Source organism: Aquarana catesbeiana, linkage group LG02 (assembly GCF_042186555.1).
Source record: "Aquarana catesbeiana isolate 2022-GZ linkage group LG02, ASM4218655v1, whole genome shotgun sequence".
NCBI lineage: Eukaryota > Metazoa > Chordata > Amphibia > Anura > Ranidae > Aquarana > Aquarana catesbeiana.
The window spans coordinates 296,925,581-296,938,074 of record NC_133325.1 but is presented as its reverse complement, the minus strand read 5'-3'; the positions used below and the strand labels follow the sequence as shown (position 1 = coordinate 296,938,074).

At 43.0% G+C, this 12,494-nt stretch overlaps 2 protein-coding genes across 2 annotated transcripts in view; both read right to left on the bottom strand.

The window, feature by feature from the left end:
* The window catches only part of LOC141127789 (cytokine receptor-like factor 2), a 201,431-nt gene that overhangs the window by 18,408 nt on the left and 170,529 nt on the right, over positions 1–12,494 (bottom strand). The window lies entirely within an intron of this gene.
* LOC141127790 (cytokine receptor-like factor 2) overlaps positions 1–12,494 on the bottom strand; it is a 50,615-nt gene that overhangs the window by 18,408 nt on the left and 19,713 nt on the right. The window contains exons 3-5 of the mRNA XM_073614568.1: positions 8,371–8,557; positions 8,094–8,226; positions 3,278–3,362 (exon numbers count right to left, since the gene is read on the bottom strand). Of these exons, the coding sequence (XP_073470669.1) occupies positions 3,278–3,362; positions 8,094–8,226; positions 8,371–8,557 (405 nt within the window). The remainder of the gene's footprint in view (positions 1–3,277; positions 3,363–8,093; positions 8,227–8,370; positions 8,558–12,494) is intronic.

The window sequence follows — 12,494 nt, the reverse complement described above, 5'->3', positions numbered from 1 at the left end:
ACAGTATCTAATACAGTGTGCACAGTTTCTACTACACTTCTGGTGGTGTACACAGTATATAATTGCCTCTTGGGGGATCAGGAAGGATTTTTTTCCCCTGTTGTAGCAAATTGGAGCATGCTCCGCTGGGGTTTTTTGCCTTCCTCTGGATCAACTGAGGGTATAAAATTGGGTATATTGGATTGTACGATATTTTTTATTTTATTTATTTATTGTTTTTAAGGTTGAACTGGATGGACTTGTGTCTTTTTTCAACCTGACTAACTATGTAACTATGTAACTATGTATAATACAGTGTTGTGTGGTGTTGCAAAACAAAATATACATCATGTCTGGAAGGCCACCAAGGAGAGGCAGATGCTCACAGGCCTCTAAAAGAGGGCAAGCAGCCTCTGTGTCTACAGTCAACAGTACTGGTCGTAGATATGGTGCATCCTCTGCAGGTGGCCGCAGGGCAACTCTTGTCCATTTTTTTCTGCTGCTGGCCATGTTATTGAGCCAGAACATGCAGAAGAGTTGGTGGAGTGGGTAACAAAGCCGTCCTCATCCTCCTCATCCTCTGTGACCCAGGCTCAGAGTAGTTTGCTTTCCAACGCAGCTGCCAAAGCGGCCTATTCCACCAGCTCCATGTCCACAGTCACTTCTTCAGTAGCCTGACTAACCTTCATGCACGAAGGAGTCCCCAGAATTATTCGACCACAGTGTCGGGCACATGCTGCTGGAGGATGCGCAGCAATTTGAAGGCTCCGATGTTGGTTCCTAGGTTGAGGAAGGGAGTAAGGTGAGCCTAGAGAGAGGGGGTGCCCAAGAAGGACAAGAAACTGGCAGTCATGTTCCCCCAGCTGCAGTATACTGCCAAGTTTGCTCCAGTGACGAGAAGGGAGGGGATGATAAGGTCACTGACTGTACTTGGGTGCCTGAGAAAAGAGAGGAGGAGGAGGCACAACTCGAACGAGGCAGGATTTCCTTTAGGGGGCAGCACGTGCTTCGTGGAATCATGAACCGGGCACTTGAGGCAGAACAGCAGGAGGAAGAGGAGGACTTCCTTACCTCTCAAGGCCCCCTTTATCCAGATAGTATTCCTGCGGGCCCGCCAAATACATAGGAAGAAGAGGAGGAGGATTGTGTCAGCATGGATGTAGAGGATAACACTCAGCAGCAGTCTTCAAGGGATGGTTTTCAGTTCTCAGAAGCCCAAGGAGTTGTACGTGGCTGGGTGGAGGTAGTTACGGATCATGTGATCCTTAGTGACCCAGGGGACTCAGAATCGAATACCTCTGCAAACTTATGCTGCATGGCCTCCCTGATCCTGCGAAAGGACCCTAGGATTCGTGGTATCAAGGAGAGGGGTCATTACTGGCTGGCAACCCTTCTTGATCCATGTTAATCCACATTACAAGGGTAAGGTTGCAGAACTTATCCTGCCTTCGCAGAGGAAGCAGGGGATGAAACATCTTCAGGAGGCCTTGAAGAAAGGTTTGTGCAACACATTTCCAGACCTTGGGAGGTTACAATTTCCTGGTGTTGGACAATGTGTTGCTGAGGCTTCGTTCAGTCAGAGGAAGAGTGGAGGAGAAGGTGGTCGGCTGACCGATGCCTTTAAACAATTTTTCAGTCCTCAGCACCAAGGTCTAATAAGTTCAAGCAACCATCGCCAGCATGTAATTACAATGTTTGATCTAATATTTCACAGCAAGGCAATTCCTGTGCCCAACAAGAGTATCTGTGAGGGGTTACAGTGTTGTGGCACCACCACCACCCAAGGCCCAATTTTTCTGCACCTGTTTAACAGGGGCATGTAATTACAATTTTTGATCTAATATTTCACAGTAGGGCCCATTCTTGCACCCAACAAGAATATCTGTGAGGGGTTACAGTGTTGTGGCACCACCACCACCAGCCAAGGCCCAATTTTTCTGCCCCTGTTTAACAAGGGCATGTAATTACAATTCCGGATATAATATTTCACAGCAGGGCCCATTCATGCGCCCACCAAGGGTAACTGTGAGGGCTTACAGTGTACTGGTACCACCAACACCTAAGGCCCAATTTTCTGCATAGTATATAGGGCAGGCCGTATAGTATATATATACTGCTGTACAGAGTATATAGTGCCCGGGGGCCCCCCACGCCATTTTTTTTAAAACTTGGGTACGAGGTTCCCCTTAATATCCATATCAGACCCAAAGGGCCTGGTAATGGACTGGGGGGGGAGGACCCACGCTGTTTTTTTCAATAATTTTCATCTATATTGCCAGGACCCGACAATACATTACAGCCGCGAGTAGTTTTAAATTACATTTTTTCCTTTAGAAATGTCATTTTGCTGTGATATTGTTCTAAACACGGGGAAAATGCGCTACTTTACAGGCCTACTAAGGACACCCCCAGTCACGACATTTAAAGAAATATTTTATTTTTATTGTTTCGCTTTAAGCATTATTAAAATCACTGCTCCTGAAAAAACAGCAGTTTTTAAAACTTTTTTTGCATTGATACATGTCCCCTGGGGCAGGACCCGGGTCTCCAAACACTTTTTATGTCAATGATTTTGCATATAAGTTTGTGTCCCATAGACTTTAACGGTGTTCGCATGTTCAAACACATTTTTTGCCAGTTCGCATGGTCTGCTGCGAACCGAACCGGCGGGTGTTCAGCTCATCCCTATTGAGCATCTGTGAGGCATCTTCAAACCGAAGGTGGAGGAGCGCAAGGTCTCTAACATCCACCAGCTCCGTGATGTCATCATGGAGGAGTGGAAGAGGACTCCAGTGGCAACCTGTGAAGCTCTGGTGAACTCCATGCCCAAGAGGTTTAAGACAGTGCTGGAAAATAATGGTGGCCACACAAAATATTGACACTTTGGGCCAATTTGGACATTTTCCCTTTTGTTGCCAGCAGTTTAGACATTAAAGGCTGTGTTTAGAGTTATTTAGAGGGGATAACAAATTTACACTGTTATACAAGCTGTACACTCACTACTTTACATTGTAGCAAAGTGTCATTACTTCAGTGTTGTCACATGAAAAGATAGAATAAAATACTCACTTTTTTGAGATAATATATATATATATATATATATATATATATATATATATATATATATATACATATACACTACTTTTACTTTTTTTTTTTTTTTTGCATTTAGTACTGTGCTTTGAGTTCCCCTTGAGATCTTTTTTATACCTCTATAGTGCAAAAATAACCTTACTCCTTCAAGATTATTCTTCTCCCCTGATGTAGCACACTTGTATCATGTAGTTGTAAATGTTACCTGTAAGTATCCATTGTGACTGTCGTATAGGTCATAAAATGCATTTTTTGGATCAGGTATTGTAGGCAACACATATTTCTTCACCCTGTTAAAAGGACAGACAGAAAAATAAATATATGACACATTATGAAAGACATTTTAGTTTTATCTGTTCCAGACACGTTGCTGATCTTGCAAGTGTTGGTTTTGAAGCATCCTGTCTGCTTTTGTGCTAAAAGTCTTTATCTTTCATTACACATGCCAGAGCTTAGTACATGATATCATTAGCTCAGAATATAAGATTTAGAATGCTTGGGATTTAAATGTATTCACTAAATGGTTCTCTAACCAAAAACACCTTCTGAAAGATCCCCCTCAAAAAACAAAACATAAAGTATTTTTGTTAAAATTACTTTATTTCGATAAGATTATAATGCTTGAAGCTGCAGGGCGTTTCCTGACTAAGGAATGTAATATTACCTTTTATGCACTTTTTATCCCTCAGTCTGTAATTGATGGCAGTGTGAAGCGTATGACAGTGGGCAGTATATGCAGGAGATTAGTGTAAAGGGTATGACAGTGAGCAGTATATGCAGGAGAGGAGTGTAAAAGGTATGACAGTGAGCAGTATATGCAGGAGAGGAGTGTAAAGGGTATGACAGTGAGCAGTATATGCAGGAGAGGAGTGTAAAAGGTATGACCAGGACTGCTGATAGAAATCATGGGGCCCCCTACAGCCTACCTGATGGGGCCCCTTCAGCCCCACCCTCAACCCCACCCCTGGCCCTGCCCCAGACTCCGCCTATCTTTCTCCAGCCTGTTATAAATTTGATTATTCAAAATTAATATTGTTTTCAGTTGAAAACAGACCTCTTTAATATCTATAGGCAGACCTGATCTGACCCTCCATTCACTTCACTATAGAGTGATGAATGTAAACAGACTTGTGTCCATTTACATCCACCTACCTTCAATCCATTCACAAAACGGAAAAGGATCCATATCCCTCCATCTAGTGGATTGTATTGGAGGGCAGTCGGGCGTAAACGGACAGCCGGTTTGTTTACACCAGCAACCCTTAGAGCAGAGTGGGCTGTGTCCGTTTCCACTCTGCATAAGCTGAGAGGACACAGATCTGTCAGCTGCCGCCCACTGCCCGCCAGCCTCACATAAGCCTCTCGGCCTCGGCTACTGAGTGTGGAGCTCAACGGAGAAAGATCACTCCACCAAGGAAGGCAATGGGCAGCCACAGCAGCAGGCAGCTGGGATTTGAGCAGAGCAGCCAGCAATATGCGCAGCGGTGTGCCTGGCTCAAGCTGAAGTGGAGACCATTGTGCCCAGAGACAGCAGGTGCACATTGATTAATCAGATTGCAGTCACTGAGGGAAAAAAAGAGTACAGTTACCATAAGAAAATCAAGCGCTCTCTGGCCTGGAGCATCTGATTAGACCCCTTCACTTGTGGGAAAGGAGGTGGGCATACACCAGCCGCACTGCTTTCATATAAGTGCCCGCAGCACCTCGCCAGCTTTTATGTGCAGGAGGCAGGTCTGAAGGTGGTAGTGCAGAAGGCCTCGGATTCTCCGTTCCTTCTCCTCTCCTGTCATCCTGGAGTGCCTGGCGGCTGCAGCACGCATGCACAAACCGGGATTTTCAGTCCATCTGCGGCCTAGGTTGCCTTGGAACGGCTTCGTGGGCAGGGGAATGGAGAGGCTCCTTCTGCTCCTCCCACCACCACCCAGCATATGCAGAACATCCACCCACGGCCAGCCCTGCATATCACAGCCAGTTATTCTTGTGCCCTATGGCCAGTCCGGGCCCTCTCTATGCTAGCAGGAGCGGCTGAGCGGGGTGTAAATTAGAAAGTGTTTTTTTTTTTTTTTTCTCCACAGAACTGTGTGAAGCTACACAGGTCCCCCCTGCTGGTCGGGCCTGGTACAACAGGGCTGGTTGTACTGCCTTATCAGCGGCCCTGGGTATGACAGTGAGCAGTATATGCAGGAAAGGAGCATGAAGGGTATGACAGCGGGCACAGTATATGCAGGAAAGCAATATAAAAGGTATGACAGCAGGCAGCATTTGCAGGAAAAGAGCATGAAGTGTATGACAGTGGACAGTATATGCAGGAAAGGAGTGTAAAGGATAAGACAGCAGGCAGTATACGCAGGAAAGGAGCATGGAGGATATGACAGTGGACAGTATATGTAGAAGAGGAGTGTAAAAGGTATGACAGCGGGCAGTATATATATGAGAGGTGTGTGAAGGGTATGGCAGCAGGCAGTATATGCAGGAAAGGAGTGTGAAGGCTATGGCAGCGGGCAGTATATGCAGCAAAGGAACATGAAGCGTATGACAGCGGGTAGTATATGCAGCAGAGAAGTGTAAAGGGTATGACAGCGGGCAGTATATGCAGGAAAGGAGCATGAAGGGTATGACAGCGGGTAGTATATGCAGCAGAGAAGTGTAAAGGGTATTATAGCAGGCAGTATATGCAGGAAAGGAGAATGAAGAGTATGACAATGTGCAAGATACGTATGTAGAAGAGGAGTGTCAAGGGTATGACAGCAGGCAGTATGTGCAGAAGAAAAGTGCAGGGAGTGTGACAATCTGTAGTATAAGCAGGAACATTATGCAGAAGGTATGACATCAGGTAGTATGTAAACAATACATACATACGTAGGGAGGAGTTGGAGACGTGTGACGTCATTGTGTATCAGGATGTGGCAGCCATCTTGTTGGTGGACAACACCAATGTGATACGCACATATGCTGTTTTAATTGCTACCTAAGTGAGTGTATTATTTTTTAATAATAAATTAAGTTGGAATTACTACACTGAGAGGTATTCCCTTACTCTTTATTACATCATTGGGGAGTCCCTGATCAGGAGGATAGGAGTGTGCCCTAAGCGAGGAGTGGTGAACTATCCTAACTGGAGACCTTTTTCAGGAGTGGAACTATACTGTGTATGTGACCTTCTCATATGAGGGTCCATGTTTGATGGTAAGAGGCAGTGTGATCAGGTGACGGCGGTGTTATCCTTTCCTTTGGAGCACCCAATTTTATATTTATACACCTGTCTCTACTGAGCAAATTTACATCTTTCTGGAAAGGACTATTATTTTATGAAAGACTTTTACTGTTTAAATTACATGTGAGAGACTGATTATATTTTTAGCACTGCACTTTTAATGTATTATCAGGTAGAGTGTACAGGAGAAGGGTGTGGAGAGTATGATAGGAGCATTATGTGTACGAGGATTGCAGAGGGTATGACAGCAGATAGTATGTGCAGGAGAGAAATACAAAGGGTATAACATTTGGCAGTAAGCAGATTGTAAGATGAGAAGCAATATCTGCAGGAGATATGCAGGAGCGGAATGCAGAGCATATGCCATGGGGCAATATATAGAGGAGGAGGGTGTGTATTGTAAGGGCAGCAGGCAATATGTGCAAACAAGGGGTGCAGAGAATATGACAGGGGGGGGTTATGTGCAGGAGAAGAGTGTAAAGGGTATGACAGTGGGAGAAATAGTTAAAGGGGTTGTAAAGTTATTTTTTTTTTTTTTTTAAAAATAACAAACATATCATACTTACCTTCACTGTGCAGCTCGTTCTGCACAGAGTGGCCCCGAACCTGGTCTTCTGGGGTCCCTCGACGGCTGTTTCAGCTCCTCCCCGCAAGCATTTACCACCTTCATGCGAGCTCCCTCGCACGGTGGTGAGTGCTTGCGGGCGCGCTCCCGTGATACAGCCGGCGGCTATAGCCGCTCGCTGTATCACTTGGCCCCGCCCCCCGGCGCGCCGCGTCATCGGATGTGATTGACAGCAGCGCGAGCCAATGGCTGCGCTGCTTTCAATCCATCCACTGCAGCCAATCAGCGACCAGGCTGAGCTGCAATGAAGCTGACGAGGACGAGGAGCGAAGATTCGAGGTGTCAGGTAAGTAAAACGGGGGGGCTGGGGGCGGCGGTACTGTCAAAAGTTTTTTCACCTTAATGCATAGAATGCATTAAGGTGAAAAAATTTTTACCTTTACAACCCCTTTAATAGCTACTGATTTTTCACAATTGGCAACAAAATCACTTAAAAAATATGGTCATAGTCATACAAGGGTGAAGATAAGTGCCCCAAAATGCATTTGGCACCCATTTACAAAACGGAGTAATTACAGAGCAGCAGCATGGGAGCCAAGCTCTTCACACAGAGGCTTCTACAGAGGAAAATTAAATCAAAATAAAATCAGTGTCCAGGAAAAAGGCCAGCTAAAATAGAAGCAGCTTATTTTGGGACAGTGAGGGTAGTCGAGATCCTGTCACCAGCATTGCAGACTGTAAAGGTGGAGGTGGGAGGATACTGAGACAGAAACAGGAGGAGTTTGTCAGTGGAATTGGGAACAATGGATTTTAAAAAGGAGACACAAAAATGTAAGGGTTTCAGGATATTCGCAAGGATTGTGTCATGGAATTTGGCTTCAATTTGTTAGTGTATTTAAATCTGCAAGTCCATCTAAAACTCTCCCCAGACTGACACTGCTGCTGTCCAAAGGTGTTCCCTGTGCAACCAGAGTGTGGGCACTCTAATACAAGAGGTATGTTACTGGCCAGATCACCAAATGAAAACAGGGGGAAAAAGCCTAAAAAAAGAAAACAAATGCAGCCTCCACCCCCAATGATTGGTAAGCTACAATATTATATTTTTGGTTTGGGGTTTTTATACCTGTTTGAAACAACTGTCAATTTTTCTTTACATGTCTAAATAAGAGCAAAGGCATACAAAAGCCATAAGGTCCTTATGAAATAAAATTACTGAACATTCATCAAATGAAAGTAATTTACCTTTTCATAAAACATCCAATGAATATTATTAAAAGAAACAGTACAGACATAAGAGCTGAAAACAAAATGATGACAAGTCTTTGCATCTCCATTGTTGTCTGTTGCTTTTTTCTGGCAACTTCAGGACATGCATCTAGTAAAAAAACAGCGTAAAAAAAACAGCGTCAATAAAAAACACGATTATAAAAAAATCAAACACAAATAATTATAATTTAATACTATTGATCATTAATTTAACCTTTTCAAAAAGTGTAAACTAAATTATAACAATTCCTACCATACAGAATGTTGTTCTTCATGAACATAGTAATGCTCCACTGGCTTTTATAGGTGTCCCACAAACAGAACTCCGGTACTTGAAATTGTGCTTGCATTACATAGCATTTCTCTGCATCCAGATCTACATTACTAAAAGGACACTCAATTGAAAAGGCACTTGTGGTGCAACTTTCGGATTTTTTTTTCTGTTAAGTATAATAAAAAGAATATTCAAATAAAGTGAATTTACATTGCAAAATAAATGTAACTTGTGCACAGTATATACTTCTATCAGGTTGTGCAATGTTTTCCAAACTTTTCTCAGTTATGTAGATAAAACTTTTCAAAATCCAAATATTAAAGTGCACCTATCACCTTGTCCATTCATGGCAATGGCATTTTAGGTTCTACTGAGAGCCCATCACCCACCGCGCTTGCTAATTATTACCTTCCCCAATATCCCCACCAACCTGCTAAACTTCCAAAGCTTTGAGTTAAATTCTCTGTGTAATCTGGTGTTATTCTATGTTGGAAATTACAATATATTGGAACACAAAAACAAAAAGGTAACATTTTGCAGTTTACCGTTCCCTAAATGTGGTGTCTACAGTAGTTTTCTATTTTTAAGACCAATTTTCTTTTTAACTAATAAGGTGAACTGTCCCCTTTAAATGATCACATTCAGATCAAAATATAGTCATGGTTGCAACGAAAAATAATAAAAAAATAACATTTCATGTGCAAAATTTATTTAAAAAATCAAATTAACCACCTCAATACAGGGCACTTACACCCCCTTCCTGCCCAATCCATTTTTAGCTTTCAGCGCTGTCACACTTTGAATGCGCGGTCATGCTACACTATAACCATGTGAAATTTTTATAATTTTCTTCACACAAATAGAGCTTTCTTTTGGTGGTATTTAATCACTCCTGGGTTTTTTTCAAGACCAAAAATTTTGAAAAAAAAAAAGTTTTTCTTAGTTTCTGTCAGTAAATTTTGTAAATAAGTAATTTTTTTCCTATACTCATGGGCACTGATGAGGCAGTACTGATGGGCACTGATAGGCTGCACTGATGGGCACTGATGAGGTGGCACTTATGGGCACTGATGAGGCGGCACCTATGGGCACTGATTAGGTGGCACTGATGAGGAGGCACGAATATGCTGCACTTATGGGCACTGATAGGTGGCACTGATATGTGGCACTGATGAGCACTGATAGGCGGCACTGATGGGTGGCACTGGTGGGCGCTGGGCAGAAATAGGTGACACTGGTGGGCACAGATAGGCGGCCCTGATTGCTGGCACTTGTGGGCACAAATTGGTGCCAATTGTGGGCGCTGGTTGGCACTGATTGCTGGCAGTGGCATTGCTGGCACTGGTGGGCACATAATTGTAATCAGAGCACTGATGATCAGTGCCTTGATTACATACCTAGCTGTCCCCTGTGAGAAGATGCTGCTGATCGGCTCTCCTATCTTCACACTCTGTCAGTGTGAGGTGAGAAGCGCCGATTGCCGCCATCTCCGTGTTTACATGTGACTGGCTGTGATTGAACACAGCCGATCACATGGTTAAAGAGACAAGGTATATATAGATAGGGGCAAATGGCGCTACCTATGTTGGATACGTATCAATGGTGCCTTAGCTATATGCTGTATGATAACTGTGTGCTCTCCTAGGGTTGGAAACAATGTGCTATTGCAAAACCGTATTTAAGTTAAGTGTATCAGCACACACCCTCCTCCTATTTTGTAAGAGGTTACCATATATTAACAATTCATTCTCCAGCTGTATCACTGGCTAGTGAAAGGTCTCCATTCAGTCCATACCCAGTCCAATGTAATAGTTAAATATATCTCCAACCTGTGCAAGTGACTTATTAGCTGAGGGTCCAGTCACACCTCCTTTTTTACCATAAGTGCAATCACTATTAATAAAAACCAAGTGTAACGTGTGCCAAATTATATATAGAAAAAATATATGTACCACATAAAAAAATTAGCAAAATGTGTCAAAGATAAACCACTTGTGACATAAATAAAAAATATATATATATGAAAAATTTTTTTTATATAATTATTAGAGATCACTATTGTAAAAGTTCTATTTTGAAGACAGTTCATTCAGAGATTCCTGCATGAGGTGACTGTGGTGATAGCAGTAGTTGATGGTATCCAGTGACTTTTAGTGCTCCCCCTCAAGGGTCCCCACTCACCAGCTCCCTGCACCCCCGCAGGGGTAACACGCATCTAGTATCCTCGATGTTCCCTTGGAATCCAATAGGGTTTCCGCTCCAGATGTAGCTATCCTTCAGGATTAGGTTTTATCTTCATATAAGAAAAAACAGGGCTCCCATAGTGTGATAACGTAGTGTATTTATTAAAAAAAACTCGGTCCATTAACCAATGGTAAAATTAAGTATACAAAAATTATTAAAAACAAATATCACTCCCGCAAGGGAAGTGGAGATATCACACTGCGTTAGGGAGATCAAGCCCGGAGAGGAGCTCGTGGATGTAGCCTAACAGCTGAGCGGCGTGCGTCCCAGCTGCGTTCCACACTCTCTCCGACTTCCGCGTGTGACGTAGGTACGTAGCTCCGCCTTACGCGTTTCGTCATCGACGTTCTCAAAGGCGTGCTGACGTACCTAATGCTAAGCTATTTGAAGGCAAGCGGGGATATCTCCTCCCATGGGCGGATTCCCTTAGTATGTATTCCCAAGACGGCCCTTAATAGACCGAGCCAAAATGCCAGGGGTGCTTGAAATGTATTCCCTTTTTAATAAGGCTTTATTATCCAACATTACGACAGACTTGAGTATTTTCATAACCCTATAGATACAGGCATTAATGCTATTTTATCCATGTAACTCGATATATGCCATTAACGATGATCATTGGGTGATACCATTTCTCCCATCACTATGCACGGGGCTAGAATACTGGGGTTTGTGAATTATGACCCCTACTGGTATCTTTAAATATTACAGCCTCTTATGTATATATAAACAGATCCCAAAAAATTTTTTTTAAAACTGATATATTGCTTAATTATAATTTCTATGTGGGCCATTCCCCTCACCCCTCCGAGATCCAGGTGCCTTAGCTATAACCACTTGCATATAATGATTTGGGGAATTAGCATCACCAGGCTTACATTTCCCAAATTATAATATAACTAATTTATCCAGCTGAATGTACATTTTACCATAACCAAAATGGGCATGCATCCATTTACTAAAGGTTGGAACATCAAATTCATATTACATATACCCCACCACGCCCGTCTATTTTGGGGGGGACTATGTTGGTATCCTATCTCTAAAGGGGACCTATTCGCCAGGATGCATTACCATAAAGTAGAAGAACCCAGAATTGCTGGTCATGACTCAAGTCAAGGGGGTCAGGAGAATTTCTATTGTTGATGGCTAAGGTCAAAAGTGGGGGAAAAAAATATATAATTGGGTCCTCAGTAGCCTCAGGGCTTGTCATAAGAGGTACACTTAGCTGTGGGCCCACTATAGATGCAGGAGAACCAGTGCTAAACAGATAGAGGATAAAAGAATGGTCATAAGGCCTAAATTACAGCTCCCATAGTGTACCCACAGTCAGCCATCTAAATGCCATGTCAGTACATCGTAACCCATTATATCTGCTAGGGGTTAGCAATAAAGCAGTTTAGGTCTATATCCAGATTTAACCCCTTAGGAGCCAGAGATTGTAATCGATAGATCCACTCAGTTTCATTGCGAGAAATGAGTGTGAGTTTGTTATTCCCTCTCCAATGATCTTCAATGTGATCTATACCATAGAACACAAGACCTGTGGGGTCCCTCTGATGTACCTCCTCAAAATGTCTATATAGATAGTGTTTAGGGAACCCCTTCTTTATATTATTAATGTGTTCCCTTATTCTGACTGCTAGAGGCCGGGTGGTTCTACCCACATACTGGAGATGACATGGGCATTCCAGAATATACGTTACATGGGTAGTCTGACATGTAATTAGTTTTTTTATTTTATATTGTTTGTGGTCAACTGTGGATTTAAATATTTCTTTCTTTCTGGGTTGTGGCTTACTAACCCTACAGCCCAGACATCTACGACATTTGTAGAACCCCCTCAAATTCGTACTAAT